General features: G+C 51.0%; 1 protein-coding gene across 1 annotated transcript in view; it reads right to left on the bottom strand.

Annotated features, from left to right (window-relative positions):
• Window positions 1–2748: 2748 nt before the first annotated feature.
• Window positions 2749–17954, bottom strand: part of ADCY2 (adenylate cyclase 2) — a 415077-nt gene continuing 399871 nt past the window's right edge. Inside the window, exons 23-25 of the mRNA XM_049648289.1 lie at window positions 12495–12609; window positions 7987–8111; window positions 2749–3570 (exon numbers count right to left, since the gene is read on the bottom strand). Of these exons, the coding sequence (XP_049504246.1) occupies window positions 3418–3570; window positions 7987–8111; window positions 12495–12609 (393 nt within the window). The 3' untranslated portion in view covers window positions 2749–3417. The remainder of the gene's footprint in view (window positions 3571–7986; window positions 8112–12494; window positions 12610–17954) is intronic.

The raw sequence follows: 17954 nt of genomic DNA on the forward strand, positions 1-17954 counted from the left end.
CCTCATCTTCAAACTGGGATTTCCAGACCTTGACCGGTGCCTGTGGGGATCACCGGGCCACCGGAGAGGGGTCCTAACGGAGGCACAAAAGAGGCCAGTGCCGTTGCTCTGAATCGTTTTCATTTTGGGAACGGCTGCTTCTCACCCAAGTTGGAAACGTTTATTTTGGAGATAATCTGAAGCTTATTCAAGTATTAAGACACTGGCTATAGTTTTAATGAAAGGGTCTCTCGAAAGAAATCATCCCTCACCTCTGGTGATTACATGTCCCACAGCTTAGTGGTTAATGAGCAGGTGATCTAATTAATTTCTATACTGATTCCCCCATGGCTGGTTTTATTGTTTTGATGCTCTAAGGGCATTTGACACCGAATTGTTGACAATTTCAAGGCTGAGTGGCTCCTACAGGTTTCTTTACTCATTTGAAAAATGGTATTTTTTTTCGCCATAGGTGTTTTTTATTAGTTCCACACACCCCGCCCCCAAACAACTAGGAATAGTTTATTTGGAATGCCTTTGGGTACAGTAAGCCACGTATGTAATAATATAATAGAAAATATATAAATTTTGGAGTAGGGAAACTTTTACAAACTACTCTTTCTTCAGCTTTGGCAGCCAAGAAACACCAGGCATCTCTAAGAAATGCCTTCATCTGAACGTGACCACAATAAATCAGTGTCAAACTACATTACTTCTGGTTACTTTAAGCCAGATCCTACTCCCTGAACCTTCCACTTTCAACAAGCAGGGCCTGAATTGGAGAAGGTTTCAGAAGATCTCGTTTATCAGGCATCAAGGGAAAATTAAATGTATTGAGAGGGCTTTCTGCAAGAATGGATGGTTAGGGAGAGCTTTGAGCAGAGACGCTTGCTTGCTACCAAGGTCGCTGGGCCGGCTAAGTGAGATGCAGCCCTCTGCTGCGTCTTCGTGGTTCACCCACAGGAGTATGTGCAGTTCTGGAGCTTATGGGGCCTTGACCGGGAGGCACACTTTCAGATGTAGGGAGCAGGCGGGTTTGCATTCTAGGCTCGTCTTGGGCTCTGATCCCTGGGAGACTCCGAACAAGCCAAGCCCCTGGACCTCGCTGCACCAGTTTCCTCATTTGTAAAGCACAGGGGCACTCAGGCCGGGGACCCGAATCGCCTGGACGGCTTGTTATCCAAGCACGGTGCATGTGCTGAGCCCCACGGCCAGGGCCTCTGCCTTGGCAGGCTCGGGTTGGGGCCTGTAAATGAGGTGTTGCCGCTGCTGGTTGGGGACCACACTCGGAGAGATCGCACATGTGCAGACCTCTGCAAGATAGACTCTGATAATGACTCTGATTGCTTTAAAACGTGTACTGTTGGGGGGGCGCCTGGGTGGCTCAGCTGGTTGAGCGTCCGGCTTCGGCTCAGGTCATGATCTCTCGGCTTGTGAGTTCCAGCCCCGTGTCGGGCTCTGTGCTGACCGCTCGGAGCCCGGAGCCTGCTTCGGATCCCCCGTCCCCCTCTCTCTCCGCCCCTCCCCTGCTTGTGCTCTCTCAAAACTAAATAAACATTTAAAAAAAAAGTATACTGTTTGGTTAAGACTAGCAACACAGTTCCGGGGGAAAGAAACAACTGTCCTTTTGACTTCTTTTCACCAAATTCAGCATATCCCTGGTGGGTGCAGAAAGCCACGCTTGAGGGCGCTTGGCAAATCACCCAACTGTGCGTGTCCACTAAGGGGAGGTGACGTGCCCTGGGATGGGTGCTGCAGGCTCTAAGGAGGGGCCCACAAGGTGCAGCTGATGACCATTATTACAAATGACACAGGAGGCTGGTCTGAAGTCAGTGAGACCCCAGGCCTCCTAGGCCACGTTTCCATGACAGCAAAAACAAACGTCCCTATACTACGTTTCCTCTTCCGGTCACCTTTCTGGAGATCTCCAACACTGCCTGACTGAGGCAGACCGTGGAACACATCATGCTGTATTCCCACTTTGGCAAGGAAGGCCAGTTAGGAGTTTCGAGAAGTACTTTTACGTGAGCCTGAGTCCTGGCAGGATGGCACCAGGCTCTCGCATGGTCATTAGCTCTCTCAGTCACACCTGATCCCCTAAGCTACCCATGAGGAAATACCCCTAAGAGAAATTAAGCGACGTGGTCAAAGTCGCACGGCCAGAAAACGGTCAGTTAGGAATCCAACGAGGGCCCGGTGCTTCGGGTCTGAGTTGCCAAGAACAAGGTGCTCCTGGTAGATTGGGGTCCTCCGGTTCTCACACACGCCTTCCTTGAGCTATGAACAGAAGCCAAGGGTGCCCCACCTGGCTGGCGTGTGCAGTTAAGTGCACGACTCTTGATTTCAACTCAGGTCGTGATCTCACGGCTGGTGAGTTCGAGCCCCACATCAGGCTCTGTGCTCACAGCGCTGAACCTGCTTGGGATTCTCTCTCTCCCCCTCTCTCTGCCCCTCCCTTGCCTGCATTCTCTTTCTCCAAATAAATAAATAAATAATAACCTTAAAAAAATAAAAAAACACACACAACATTTTCCCTAGAAAACATCCTCTAGAGATGCCACAGGGCGCTCGGAGCATTTCCAGAGAGTGGCAGAATCAAGTGTCTACCTCACAAGCCTTGTCCTGATCTGAATTACCCAAGGATCTCCCAATCGCTGCTCGTGGGGCGTGCTTTCTGAAACAACCGTCAGGAGAATGGAAAGCCAACCTCGGCTGTGGAGCAAACCGCAGGAGAAGGAAGAAAGGGGGGAAAAGATACAGACTATAAACCAAAGTACGTAAAACTTTTAATGAATCAACCTTACAAAAGACAATGGCATCAAAACATCGGACGCGTTTGGTACAAAACTGGTCCTAGGTTATGAGAACTAATTCTGGTGATGGGTGGCTGCACGCCTCTGGCCCGAGACACGACAGAGCAAGGCGACAGGACCGTGGGTCCCGTGGATGGCTGCCGGTGATGAGATACACTGGGTGAACACAGTCAACTTCCATGTGGGGCGACGGAATCAATTATTCACAAATACTGTGTGTTGTAATATCAGACTAGCAGATGCGGTTGGCCAGCTACCATATTTTCCAGGAGAAAAAAAAAAAAAACATGCACTGGAAGATAATATACACCCCCTAGTTTTATTGCCTTAAGAATTTTTGTTTATTTCACCTCTGTCATCTTTGTGAATTCTCTGAGCGCATTTCTCCCATAACACACACTCCTTTTCCTTCTGCTTAGGAGTAAGCACAGTGCAAGTGGCAGAGCGATCTTGGGACACGTCAGACACCAAACGGTATGCCACCAGGTCAGAGGAACGAGTCTGAAAAGGCTCCATAGGACACAACAGAGCACGCACACCAAAAACGAGAGACAAAGCTCGCAGTCAGAAAGTGCATTGTACCTTCCCGAAAGTACAGTCTTCTTGCCGAAGTGAAGGCAACCCCTCAGGATGCCACGTTGCTCTGGGAAAGGGACCTTGACATTTCCGTGTTTACAAAGTACGTCTTCAGCTCCCCCTTGCCTTTCACGTTGATTATTCCTCGACACGTGCACGTGTACCCCAGGGTCTGGAGGATGAGGCTTGTCTCCTCAGTGACCTAGAAGCACAGGGACAGACGAAGGAGTGGTCAGTGCCTACGAAACACAGCCTCCGGAAGGTCGTTTGACCGCCAAGATCAGGAGCCAAAAGACATTCATGCTCTCTGGCCCTTTCATTCCACTCCTAAGAAATTAGAGGAAGACAGACTCACGCAGGAGAAGAAAAGCCTTTTAGGGACAACGCGTAATTTCATGCTGCAACGGTGACAGACTCTAAACCACCTAAAAAGTCAAGTGATCTCCAGGGCGGTGTAAACCATGATGCTGTCATGATCCCTATCGTGGCCGAGACCAGGAAATAAGGCAGGATCTGTTCACCCCCAAAGGAAAAATTGAAGCCCAGACCCACGCTATGACTTCAGCTACGTGAAGGTTACGTATTCACATATAAGAGACCTGCAAAGGGGCACCTGGGTGGCTCAGTCGGCTAAGCGTCCAACTCTTGATACTGGCTCAGGTCATGATCTCACGGCTCGTGAGATTGAGCCCCGTGCCAGGTTCTGTGCTGACAGTGAGGACCCTGCTTAGGATTCTCGCTCTCCCTCTCTCTTTGTCCCTACCCTGCTCCCTCCCGCTCTCTCTCTCAAAATAAATAAACTAAAAGAGAGAGAGAGAGAGAGAGACCCGGAAGAGGGAAAGTAAATCAAAATATACTGTAGTGGGATGTTACAAACTGTCATGAATGTCATTTCACAAAATCATGAATGTGAATAATGGATTTTAATTCAGATGGGAGAAGACACCCTGAGAAGCACCGTCAACTCCCGCAAATGGCCCCCTGCTTCGGCGAATGCTTGAGAACAAAACTAAAAGGACAGTAGGGGTCTGCGCCAGCCTTAGCAGGGGCATGACACGCTGAGTCAGGTCTTCTCAAGCTTCCTCCCTTCACCGAGCTGACACAGAAGGTGACCAGGGCCGGGCCCCTCTCTTGCAGCCTGTCGACGTGATTCCCGCCACTGCCCCAGGAGGCCAGGACCCCCACTGCTGAATCGCCTCGGGTCCGGCTGTGTCAGATGGCAGAGGAATTTCCCGGGTAGGATGGCCCCTCTCTCTTAGGGGAGAAGGGTTGTACCGAGTCCTGCCCCATCTCAGCCTGAGCGTGCGCCGTTCTCTCCTCGGGGGCCAGGTCTGGGGATGACAGCTCAGGTCTTCGTGGCATTTATCTGCTTGAGTGTTGGCGAAGCCTCCTGCTGAAGACGCTTTCTCAAGCAGAGAATGGGTGAGGTGAGAACAGACTAGGCTACCAATAGAGGCCTCAGCTTCAGAAGTGAGGGCAGACCCCCGTGTCAGGAACACGGTCCCCAGCCAGGCCTCCCAGGTGGTATCTGGCTTTTGAGCAGAGAGGGAGGAGCTGTTTTTTCCAGAAACCCCTGGTAATGCTGCTCTGAAAGCAGGGGAGAAAGCAGAGAAGGAGGAGGGGGAGGAGGAGGGATTTCCTCCCCTTGCATCAGGGGATGAACATGGCACCCGTGGGACCCGACCACCTTGGCCGTGTGGGTGGCACCCACATGCTGTGCAGGCTTGTGAACAGCACAGCAATGGTATCACACGATTTTGCTTTTGGGGTGGGTGCCGTCGGGGGACCATGCAGTGGTGGGGGCAGTGGCCGCAGCAGTGAGCCAGCCTCCTTGAGCCTGGTGGCTGAGAGAGGTGGCAAGGGCAGACACTGCCATGGTGCAGAGGCAGAAATAGGAGGGCTGTGCTTACGAGAATCCAGGAAGATATCCAGAGGCCCCCAGAAGCAAGGGTGAAAGGTGCCATATAAAGATCTCAAGGGTAGTCTCTTGGAAAGAGCTGGAAAAACCACCCTGTCTCCCTGTACTTTGACTCTGTGGCCAGCCCCTAGCACAGGTGCCAGCCCCTAGCCAATGTGTGGCCAGCCCCTAGCCAATGTGTGGGTCCTCGGGACCTTTGTGACCAGAGCAAGAAAAGAGGGTCACAGGTGCCGTATGTTCATGTCCTGTCCTTTGCTAGCTTGAGCCCAAGTCCTGGGGAAGGACAAGTGTAGCTGGGAGGTGAAGCCAGGGGCACAGGAAGGACTCTGGATCCTGGGGAAGAACCGAAGGAATACGGACAGAGCCGGGAACTCAGATTACAGACAGGGTCTCATGATGAGAGTTCTCAGGCATAATCAGAATTAGAGAATTCCAGAGGCGTCTGATTTCCGACCTGCCGCAGAAAACAAACACATCTGTCGGAGCCTCGGGGGTTAATTCTGCAGTCAAGGTGTTTACTGGTGTGAAGTATCACCACGGGCATTTGTGAGCTATCCCCTGGAATCTGGAACACCAACCACACAATTACCGTGACGCAAGGAGGAGGGAGCTGTCTCCCCGACGAACAGCAGCCAGTATGGCTCCAAGCCCGGGGGCGGCCTGGCTGGGTGACACGCGGGCTTTCTCCAGTGTTCTGTGAGCTCCCAGGCTGGAAAGCATGGTGGGCGTGGATGCTCTTTAATCAAAAGGACCTGTTCCTCAGGCCCGGAAGAAGCTTTTAACGATCTCAGCATCGTTTCTGATTCTTCCTGGCGTCTCACTACTTTCCTTGCACGTAAGTGGAAATGCGAAGCTACTGGAGACGGAGTGAACCTCGGCCTCAGGAGGAGGAACCTGCTGGACACAAACCTCCCGGCTCCGGGTGCACAGAGACCCTCCAGGGGGCGCTGCTCAGCCCTAAATCACCTGGAGTTTTATGAGGCCCAATATCCTCCTGGAGACGGAGACACGCGAGCTCCAGCTCATTTCAAACACTGACCTGCAGGGGATTTACGACCTCCAGGAGGGAGCCCTCTCTCCGAACAGCCTCTCTTAAATGGGTTTTGATACGTATCCCAAATGCTTGAAAACCACTTGGAGAGTCGTGAAACATGTCTTCTGAATGTTCCAGGTGTGGGAAGCGGGGGGTGGTTCCTAGGTTGGCCTGCAGGTTGGGAACGTGCGTCCTTGATAGGAGCACCCTCTCCCCACGCCAGACACAAGACCCCACGCTGTCCAGGATCGCTGGAGCATCCCCGGGGCATCAGGAACAGCTAATGACACGCAGGCAGAAAGCCCTCGAGGCCGTGGTGCCATCATGGCACGGGTCAGCGAGGTGCCAAGGTGGTAGAACGCGCCTCTCGTGGTGGGCATCGAGGCCATCTCCACACACCATGACGACCGCTCCAGCCCCGTTTCTGGTGAGAGCTCTGTCTGGGCTGGCTCTCGTGAGCACAGCCAGCAGACTCTTTTCCCCTGGCAACGTCTGGGTCTGACTGGGAAGCCCCAGACGTTCCTCTCCGCCCCACATCGCCTGCCACCTCTCCCCGTTCTCTGTTGCTTACTTTCGGCAACTGCTGACTAGTCATCCGGTGGGAAGAAGGTGAGATATAGGCCCCGTTCCATACAAAAATTAAAGATATGCGATAGAAGGTTCACAGAAGCAGAGGCAGGTGAAGAGTGTGAAAAGCAAGTAGGCAGAAGTTTAATGAGAAGCCCGCTTTTGATAGCACTGGAGCTGGTGTCTTGGGCAGAATTTCAGAAAAGAACTCTGAATCTCCATCAGAATGTTAGGAGGCAAGGTTACTTGAGGACAGGGGCCAAGCCAAGGCACACAGAACAGGGACTTGTCGAATTCTCCATAAAGGGGGGGGGGGGGAGAAAAAAGCTTATTATTTGCGTCCAGTGGTTTTCACACAAATCTGCCACTTGGCAGGAATTTATCTTCCAGAAGTGAAGCATGGAATCTGGGGTGAAATGGGGAATCGCTGCGTTTTGAGGGAGTGGCGAATAGAAACGTCTGCAGAGACACACACGTGCACACGTTCTTCTCATTAGGAGAGGTCGGTCTCTCCTTCCAGGTGTGTGGCATTCTGCCCGAGCAACCTCCCCTGCGTGGATTCCAGTGCTGTCCGGTCATTCTCCATATCCAAATCCCATGCTGGCCCCATTTGGCGTTGCCATCTCATATCACCCTGAATCTCGTCCCTCGTCTTTCCCCAGTCGGCTCCTTTCTGCCTCCTTCCAACTCAGCCTCTGGGACGGGAAGTCTGGGGGCTCTGTCTGGCTTTGGTTGTACAATCCCTCTCCCTTGCAGGGCTCCCTTCAAGGTTCTGGTGCCAGGAGATGGAAGAGGAGAGAAGGGGCCAGCCTTGACTTGCTCAGGTGTCAGACTGCCATGCTGCTCGTTGGCCATCGTTGACTTCCTCCAAAGCTATAACCTTTACATTATTACGTTCCTCAATTATTGTTAACGGCGAGTGCAGAAACGGATGACCATTTCCCCAATAAAAAAGACTTATGTCAATTTCAGGTTCTTTTCACCATTGAAGTAACTACCAAGATCCTTTGTTCTAATACATCATTGTCATTATGATGATGCTCATTTATGACTTCTGAGAGGACAGACCTGGCCCATGATGACGGAGCAGACTAGATTACCTGTATTTTGTCCAGCACGCCGGTGCTGTCCATCCTGCTGGCCACATTCACGGTGTTGCCCCAGATATCATATTGTGGCTTCTGAGCTCCAATCACACCGGCTATTACAGGCCCATGGTTAATACCTGCAATGCATCAGAACCGGGCAAGAAGACTCAAGTTACAGCGACCGTCTTCAACAGAAAAGATGTACAAGAGTATTTCTGAATCATCGTTATGCAGCCAACATTAGCCCAACTCACGGAATTCTAAAACAAAGAAAAATAATTTGTTTCTCTTCTTGATCTTGATTCATACGTAGGTACCCAGATATCATTTTTATTCCATAATAACATAAAGTTGGCTATGCTTTTTAAAAAGCCAAACATTGTATCAGGACACCTGGGTGGTTCAGTCGGTTGAGCATCCGACTTCGGCTCAGGTCATGATCTCATGGTTTGTGGGTTTGAGCCCCGCGTCAGGCTCTGTGCTGACAGCTCGGAGCCTAGAGCCTGCTTCGGATTCTGTGTATCCCTCTCTCTGTCCCTCCCCAGCTTGCGCTGTCTCCCTCTCTCAAGAAAATAAACATTAAGAAAATTTAAAAAACCAAAACATTATAATAGTTTTCTTAAGTTTTTTTTTTTAAAAGATCTTTGATTTGGGGAGAGAGAGAGAGAGAGAGAGAGAGAGAAGGGGAGGAAGAGGGGCAGAGAGAGAGGCAGACAGAGGATCCAAACTGGGGCTTGAACTCACCGCAGGGCTCAAACTCATGAGCTGTGAGATCATGACCTGAGCCAAAGTTGGTCACCCGACTGAGTCTTCTATGTTGCTACATAATCCTAGATAAGAGATGATCACTGTTCTCCAGCAGTTTTGTGGTTAATGTTAATTTTTGAAATATACATCTTTCTGTTTCAAACAGCTACACTGAATGGATATACCACATTTACTGGCAGTTTGGTCACTGATGGACTTCTGGGATCATACCAACATCTTGCTGAATCCGCCACTTGCCCCCACACCAGTGTGGCATTTTCTACCTGCTGCGCACTGTAAAACTCTGGGGATGCTCACAACAGCCTTGTGCGGTGGGTACTGTTATCACCACCTCTGGATTCAGGCAAGAAAGCAGGAGAGGGCGCCATCAGACAGGCAGCAGATGGCAGTGGCAGCCAGCTCCCTGGCCCTGCTGGTAAGGATGCTGCCATGCGCTTCCCGCGCACGAGGCTTCTTCCCACCTTTCAGGTTGTTCCCTTTGATAATGTCCCAATGCCAAGTTTACTGGATTCCAGAGGACCATGTTTGTGCCTCTGATTTCCATTGCTAAAGCACCTTCAAAGGGCTCTCTCAACGCACACCGTGCTAGTGAGGGAGTCTACCCAGGCCAACTTTAGAACAATAACAGGTCCTAGTGTGGGCAATATAGAGATTTTGACAGAGTTCAGATTTGAGGAAATTCTCCTGGGAGAGGCCCCCAAGAGCATCACGTTTGGACGGGTCCTGGGGTAGACAGGCTCGCCCCCGGGGAGCAGGTGCAACCCACAGGCCGTCTCCGCACAAGTGGGGGGACGTCTCTTTTGCTTGGGTTCTTGTCCCCCTTGAGCTGGGCTCTTTACAGCTCTGCACTCATCAGATTGAGGACAATCCAGCCTCTGGCATAAAACTCCTCACAAACTGTGATTCTCCAGGGACAGCCATCAAAAGGTTGCTGGGGCAACTCAGGAGGCCCCACTCTCCAGCCCTGCTGCCCCCTGGCTTGCCCATGTGACTGCCCAGATAATCAGGCAGCTTGGCCCACCACTAACAGAGGAGGCCATTGCTCTGATTGTCCTCTCTGTAGCTGCGATTATAACCCCACGGTTATCACGTGCTGACACCTGAGCTCAGCGTGAGCCTTCACACTGCCCGAGACATGGAGACGGCACCTGCCGTCTCCTTAGAAGTCTGATCAACTTCTCTAATCAGAGAGGCCTGGGATTCTCTCCCAAACCCCCTGCACCAGGTAGGATGAGTCCTTGCCCCAGGATCTCAGTTCAAACACACAGACCCATAATTATCCCGGCAGTGGTGCGGAGGAAGGCCACGGAAATAGAAACAGAGTTATTGACTTCGGTTGATTATGCCCTAGGTGTGTGTTCTCTCCTAGATCTAGGACTCCTGCCTTGCTGCAGGAGTCAACTTGTACTGATTAATGAGGGTGTTTTTGAGATCCCTTCTCCCACTGCTGTACTGCTTAGTGCACTACGGCTTGTTAGAGACCCGAGGCAAAACTTCCTCTTTGCAATGGAGAGGTAGGCAGGAAACGGTATAAACGGCATTCCACAAAACCTCTGAAGGTACGCAAGAGGCAAAAAAGAAATTCTGCTTTGCTTTTGCGGAGTGCTCAATAAAACCCACACTGTGCTTTAGACACCCCAAAGAATTTGGTCCAGCCGCCGGCTGCTGGCTGGTGCCCTCAAGCCCCCTCTGCCGTCAGCTTTCCTCCGGGCTGCTGAATCCTGCTGGGTCAGTGCCTGGCGGGGTAGGCAGTGGGGAGAGCCTGGGCTGCTGACTGCTGGCACGGGGTCAATCTCCACTTAGCGCAGGAATGTGCTCAGATTTTGGTTCCCGCTGACCGACTGATTCTGCAGCTTGACATGCAGAAGAGGACGTTAAGAGTGAATTCAGCATTTCTTATTTGTATCATCTAATTTTTTTTTTTTTGAAGTATTACTCTTCCAAGTTCCTACCATGAACTGCCACTGGATGGCGCCACACACCCAAGTGCAGCAGGGCAGGCAGACCCCTGAGAGAGAGGCTGAGGGGTGGGGAAAGGCAGCCCCAGAGGCCCGCGAGACCTTGAGCTTCCTCAGAAACCTAAAAGAGCTGCCATGTGGGGTGACTGTATAGACGTTATTAGTTATTCAGTCATCAGTGTAAACACTCAAATTCTTCTCGAAGAAGGCCCATTCAATTGCTCACATTAATCTGGGAAATACCGTTAAGGTCCAGACCAAGAAAGCTGTGATGTTTGGGGAAGTAACACATGTGATCAGCAAACACCGATCTCTATTTCACCTTGCAGTAAAGAGCGGTAGTATTTTGGTTTGAATGCGTTAGTATTACTAATCGAGCAGATCATTCTAACGTGGAATAAAAAAAAAAAAAATTTTTTTTTTTTGAGGGTAGTTTGAAAGGTCGAGGAGCTCATTTTCTAGGCTGTCAAAACAATAAAGAAGCTCGAGGATCTAGGGGACACCTGCATGTTCGATGCGGTCAGCAGGCTGGGGGTAAGCCTCCCACCGGCCTGCCCCTTCTCACCTGGGTATAAGGTGAGGCCCATTGTGCACGGAGGTGAGAAAGTATAAAGCAAAACGTGTCCAGGTGCTAACAATGAACAGAATATACAAGCAGTCAAGAGGCCACATTATAAGAGATATAAAATATTTCTGGGTTTTAAAATTCAGAACATAGGCAGAGCAAAGGAAGAAAATCGCTCGCCATTTATCGGGATTTTTTTTTTTTAAGTTGAAATCTGTATCCAAAAGCAGGGAAAAGCCATTCAAATGGAATTTGTTAAAAGAGCTCCTCTTATGCGTACTTGCTTTCAGAAGAAGCAAAATGTGTTGCCAAGAGGAACATAAAATGGTCAAAGCAGCTCTTACCAATCACAAATGGCCATAACCACAAATATGGCAAGACAGCCGCGTGCTAAGCCGAGCACGTAAAACACACTTTTTATTTTTACAGACGTTTGTAAAAGGCAAGTAAGCACGAAACATGCTCATGGACCAACTTACAGGGAAGAGCCTACTAGACAATTTAATTTTGTTAATGTTTATTCTTGAGATAGAAAAATTTTAAAACTTAAAGGAAGCTGGCCTTTTCTCTCAGGGCTGAATCTTCAATCAGAAAAGCTATAGCTATTTCAGAACCTGGGACGTACGTTTGGGTCGTTTGGAGGTTGTGAGCCTAGGAGTGTGTGACTATTTCAACAGTTCTAAGCTGCCTTAAAACTTTTTTTTTTTTTTTTTTTTTTTACATTTTTGGATCTCCGAAGTCTGGATGCATCTTCCAGCCCATGCTAATTTCACTGGCAGCTGATCCTGAAATAATACCGTGGTTTGCAGTCAACGGCTCCTCGGGATGGTCTAAGGCCGCGCACACCGTGCCTGGCGGAGGGGCCCTGGCAGGAAGGAGGCGGCCGTGGGACTGAAAGCCAGCTCACGGTCCACTTGCTAGACATAGTGCTCGCAGCCTGGGTCCAACCAAAGGGGGTTTTGTTTTCTACTTTGCACTGAAGTGCCTCAGAGGCTCCTAACTTCCCTGAGCCTGTCCACCCCCTGCTCCCCCAAATTCAGTCCTCCGGCACTCGAGACACAACCGCCATGACTCTAGTCCGGCATGGCAAGATGGCCGACGGTCCCGGTGCGCCTGTGCCCTTCCGCCCCCCCCCCCCGGAAGTCAGATCCCTTCACACAACACTTCCGGTGCGCCTGTTCCTTACGCCGTGCGCTCCCCCGGAAGCCGGCGCTCTTCACACAACGTACCCACTCGCAGCTTGAAGTCGTTGAAGGAGTGTTTGTTGATAGCGTCCAGCTTCCCCACCAGGGCAAAGGCAAACTCCACCATGGTGCCGATATGCATGTACTGCCTCTCGGGCTCCTGAGAGGAAACAAACACACGCACGTGGGGTTAGAGGTCAACCGGCAGGGAAACGGTCCCTTGGGTCACAAACCTGGGCTCCAGGCAGACAGCAATGCTTGAGGTCAAGGGCCGCAATGCCCGGCAGACAGGCGTGTGTGAGGATTACCCATCCTCCCAAGGGGACCCTGTGTCCCGGTTCATTCTTGTGGCCGCGGGGAGACCTGAGACACTGGAAGACACGGAATGGGACCTATGTCGTCTTAACCCCAGAAACTGCCGGCAGAAGACACTTCGAGGAGGGGCTGGCTCCTGGTTCTCCGCTGGCCTGTGGCTCCGAGGGTGACCTCTGGCCCCCTGCTGGACTGGCTAATGGGAGGGCCAGGGAAAGTCAGGGAGAGCAGGGCAGAGAGGTCGGGGTCCTTTCCTCCCCTTCCCTACTCCACACCTGCCACACGGCTCACCTCGGTTCTGGAAACACCCCATCTTCCCTTTTAGGGCAAGGGTGTTACGTGTCTCCCCCATTCCCCCAAATTCATAACCTCCAAATCCTCAGTATTTGCTTTGCAGCTTCTCATGGCTATCATTAAATAAGAGATTAGGATCCAATGAGGGATTAGTGACGAATCCAGCATGACTTGGTGCCCTTCTAGAAAGAGGAGATTAAGACACACAGAGAAGGCGACGCCAAGAAGCAGGGGAAAGATGGCGTCTAGGAAGCGAGGACAGAGGCTCAGGAGACACCAACCCCGTCTGCACTTGATCTCTGACCTCTAGTCTCCAGAAGTTTCTGTTGTTCAAGCCGCCCAGGCTGTGGTGCCGTTACAGCAGTCAGAGCCAGCAGATACAGGGGGGGTAACGATTTCCTGCCTTTACTGTCCCTGGGGATTTATTGCCCCTTGAGAAATAGTTATCAAACACATAGAGCTGGAGGAAAAGACCAGTTCAAGGCTCCCAGTGAAGGTAAGTGGGAATCTGTATTCCCATTTACTACTAATTTCTATTTCTATTGCTATTTCTATTGCTATTTCTATTTCTATTGCTATTTCTGTTACTAATTTATATTTACTATTAATTTGTAACACCTATTATATTTGTATTTCCTTTTGAAAGTCACCTTTGTAAAATTTCTATTTGGGGTTATTTTATAAACACAGATTCTTTACTATTATATGCGTATAACTCATAAAAGGTGTTTACATGTCTGAAAGGTTCCCGCTGCCCCAATATTTAACGACTGGGCACACCAAGAAGGGGCGTGAAATGCAGTCCCAGCCCTGGCCTGCATCTGTGGCTTGTGGTTTAGAATCAGTGCGGTCTTTTATTTCCCTCACTCGTCTGTGAGCTCCCCAAGGGCAGAGACTATGTTCTATTAATCTGCGTCTCCACAATATGAAAGTGTCTGGCCCAGGAGAGGCACCTGATACGTGTTTATTGAGAGACTGCATTTAGATCGCCGGTCGGGTAGCCTAGAGGAAGTGCGTAGGAGGAAGGGAGAGCCTTGCTGAGCTCTGGTGGAAGGTCATTGCCGACTGATGCTCATTTGGGAAACATACACCAGGGGCGGGGGGGGGGGGGGCACTGACACACCCACTGAAGTGGGGGAAGGCTCAGAAGAGGACACAGGGTATTCAAGCGGGAAGACGGGGAGCAGCCTCAGCCGGCTGGGGGAGGAAACAAAATCAGTAAGGACGCTAGAAATACTTGAGAGAAGAGCAGGAGGGGTGGCCCTTTGTGGAGCTCAAGTGTCTGATCCCGCAGGGGGCCCCAGCAGAGCAAACTCAAGAGAGAGAGAGAGAGAGAGCTCTCAAGACGGTGAAAGGGGAGGGACGTGGTGACCATGGGGCGCATTCACCATGGAGGGTGAAACCAGCAACCAGCTCTGAGGGTTTCAGGAGGGATGAGGGAGGAGGACAGTGGAGACAGGGGATGTGTCCTGCACCCTGAAGGTGACAGGGGGATGGAGAAAACCAAGGTAACGGCCAAAGGAGAAAGGAAAATGACAATGGGGTTATTCCTCGAAGGAGTCAGGAAGGGTAGCACCAGGCAAGTCTCTCGATGTAAACACTGATGACACCTGAGTCGGATCATTCTTTGTCCCGGGGCCGCGTCCTGTGCCCTGCAGGATGCCGAGTGGCACCCCTGGCCTCCTCCGAGAGATGCCCCCTTCCAGGACTGACAAGAAAGAATGTCCCCAGACACTGCCCAATGGCCCCGAGGGGCAAGCAGCTGGCCGCTGAGATCACTGCACTAAATAACATAAACATGAGCAGAGGAGTCACTGAGAACGTCCTTCCTCTCCTTGGAGAAATCCTATCATTCCAGAGAAAGACCGATGAAACGCTATTGTTTCCACAAATCCTCAACTTAAAAATTGCGAGAGAAAATCCACACAATTTAAACAACTGGAACTATGGAACACACTGCCAGGTAACGTCGGTGAAAATGCCATCATTTCTTTTTTTTTTTTTTTATTACAGTTTTTTGTTTTAATTTGAGAGAGAGGGGGGTAGAGAGAATGAGTGGGGAAGAAAGGCAGAGGGAGACAGACAGAGAATCTCAAGCAGTCTCCGTGCAAAGCCCGACACGGGGCTCGATCCCACAGCCCTGGGACCATGACTTGAGCTGAAATCAAGAGTCGGACGCTCAACAACTGAGCCATCCAGATGCGCCGCAGAGTCATTGCTTGACAACGGTTCTGCTCTTCTATCAGAGCGCGCTAATGTTTCTGGTCTCGTGACCCACGGGGACCGCGTGATTGGGAAGTTCATGCCTCCAGTCCGTTGGAAACATCTTGCTCCTAAACAGGAAGCACAGGGGTGCCTGGGGGGCTCAGTTGGTTAAGTGTCGGACTCGGTTTCAGCTCAGGTCATGATCTCATGGTTCGTGGGTTCAAGCCTGGCTTCGGGCTCTGCGCTGACAGTGTGGAGCCTGCTTGGGATTCTCTCTTATCTCCCTCTGTCTCTGCCCCTCCCCTGCTCTCTCTCTCTCTCTCTCTCTCTCTCTCTCTCTCTTTCACACACAGACACACACACTCTCTCTCTCTAAAACAAAATAAACTTAAAAAAATAAACTGGAAGCACGAACTCTTAAATCAACAGGCAGAATCCTGTGTAGTGAACATCACGACTGTTCCAGCAAGGGGGACAGATTTGCCACAGGGGGGGAAATGGTTTGCTTTCTCCTGAACCACGGTAAGACAAACCAGCTTCCTCCCCTGATAAATGATCACCCGATCTGTTTTCATGCAGCGGGCGTAAGCTGGAGGTTTTACTCGACCTCCGTGATGAATGAAGAAATTGAGTTCTGGGAGTGGGGTTTAAATCCAACGTCCGTAACTTGTTCGGGCTTAGTAAACCCTGGAAAAAGTTATGCTCGGTCTCAAGAAGAGCTCAGTTCGTTTCAAGAAGTCTTTATAACTGAGCTTTTGATAAATATTTGATGACAGTATAAAGCAGCTCTTTCTCCCACGACCCAAGTGATTTCTGTGAGACGTCTCCAAATATTTAACCGACTTCCAGTGACATGGCAATAGACACACTGAGCGCCCCGGAACACATCTTGCGAGCCGTTTGCTTTGGAAGTTCCACCAGCAAGGAACCCTGCTTAAGTAAATGCGTCTTTACTGAGGTTGTTTTGTAACCCAAGTGCCTGTCTGGTAAACACCGAATTTTTTTAGGCTGAAATTGACGTACACCTTGCCTCCTTCCTTGACCTCTCTTCTCTCCTCCCTTCTCTTCGTCCCCCCAGCAAACATTCACTGTGCCCCTGCGGTGGTGGCATCTATCTGATGCTGAAGGTTTACAACCGCTGCCCAGGAGCTGTTCTCCACTTGAGGCCCCTGGGAGATCCCCTGAGGTCTGTCCCTTCTCTGAAGGGAACGTCCGCTGTCGCCCCGGTGAGCCGACTGGCACGGCCTGAAGATCGGCTCACACCTGGGGAGACACTCGAGTGTCCGGAACCCATCAGAGGACACCCCTGGGACTCACAACGTCCCAGTGTGAACCCAAACCCCGAGGCATGAAGAAGGATTTATGGAAAATGGCCTGACTGCTAGGCCATCTGTGGACCCGTCTAGACTTACTCAACTCACATTCACTGTTTTCCACCCACCTCACTTTACAGAGAAAGTATTTTACTAAAATGCACATTAGGGGATGTTCTAGCAAGCACCCCCCCCCCATCATGTTTTAAACCATTTTCCATGAGAAAGTTAGTTGCCAAGCACACGGGTCACTCAGACCCACTGTCATGGTTATGAGGGTCCGTACCTGACGCGGCCCGGTTTTCAAATATACTAATGGAGGAGTGACAGTAAGATCGTCCGTACGGACACTGGAACGCTGACCTTGTGCCGGCTGCTGGGAATTCTCGAAGGCTACATAGCAGCAGTGTGTGCCTGAAGGTATTTAATCCTCACGCTGAGTCCCATGAGGGACTTTCTGTCTTCGTCCCCACCATGCAGATGGGGCAAGGGAGGCCCCGGATGCTTCCTAACGGGTGGGAGCCGCACAACCAGGCTTCCCCGCCAGGAGTCTGAGTCCGGGGCCCTGTCGTAGCAGCGCTGTCGACTTGCCCCCCACCCCGTGCGCATCTAGAACGCGGTGGGAACCGTGCCATTGGCATTTTATGTGTCAGCCTCGAATCTTCGCATCTTATCTTTGCGTTTCCTTCCACTTTAAAACATTTTGAACTGCACTCAGTTTTGTGAGCTTCCTTGGGGTAGATTTACGCAAAATATGCACAAACCTGTGGACAAACAGGTAAGCAGTTTCCTTGATAGCCTTGACGGTAAATGGTGGCAGGTGGGTTGGATGATGAGCCTAAGAGATACTCAGCTGACGGAGAGCTATCACCGGGAAGTCGTCACGAATGGTTCTGGAACTGTCCGCCACCCCTGTGGATGGCTGAAACCGTACTCAGTATTTTCGAGCACGGACGGTGCATCCAAAACTAATGTTAGTATTCCATGTCCTACGAGACAGCTTTTCTTCTTGACTCTCCTGCTTTGCCGATGGCATCATCAGCGGCAGATCCCTAAGTCGGAAACCCGAGATGCTGGCGAGCCTGGCCTTCTACGCCCCCTCCACCGCGGCCCCTCAGCTCCCACGTCCGCCTCGCATGGGCACGCTTCTGCCATTCACCTCTTCCTTTATTTTCCCCAGGACCACGGTTTACATCCTGACCACCACTTGTCCGAACGTAGGAAGTTCCCGAATTAACTGTCGGTGCTTTGGAATCAGGCAAAACTAGGTCCAGCCCCAGGTTCTATAACCGTTAGCTGTGTGGCCTTGGCTGAGTCACTCAACTTCTCTGGGCATCAGTTTCCTGGTCTGTAATGGGACAAAAACTGCCTATCTCTCAGG

The sequence above is a fragment of the Panthera uncia genome (assembly GCF_023721935.1).
Source record: "Panthera uncia isolate 11264 chromosome A1 unlocalized genomic scaffold, Puncia_PCG_1.0 HiC_scaffold_17, whole genome shotgun sequence".
NCBI classification, from domain to species: domain Eukaryota; kingdom Metazoa; phylum Chordata; class Mammalia; order Carnivora; family Felidae; genus Panthera; species Panthera uncia.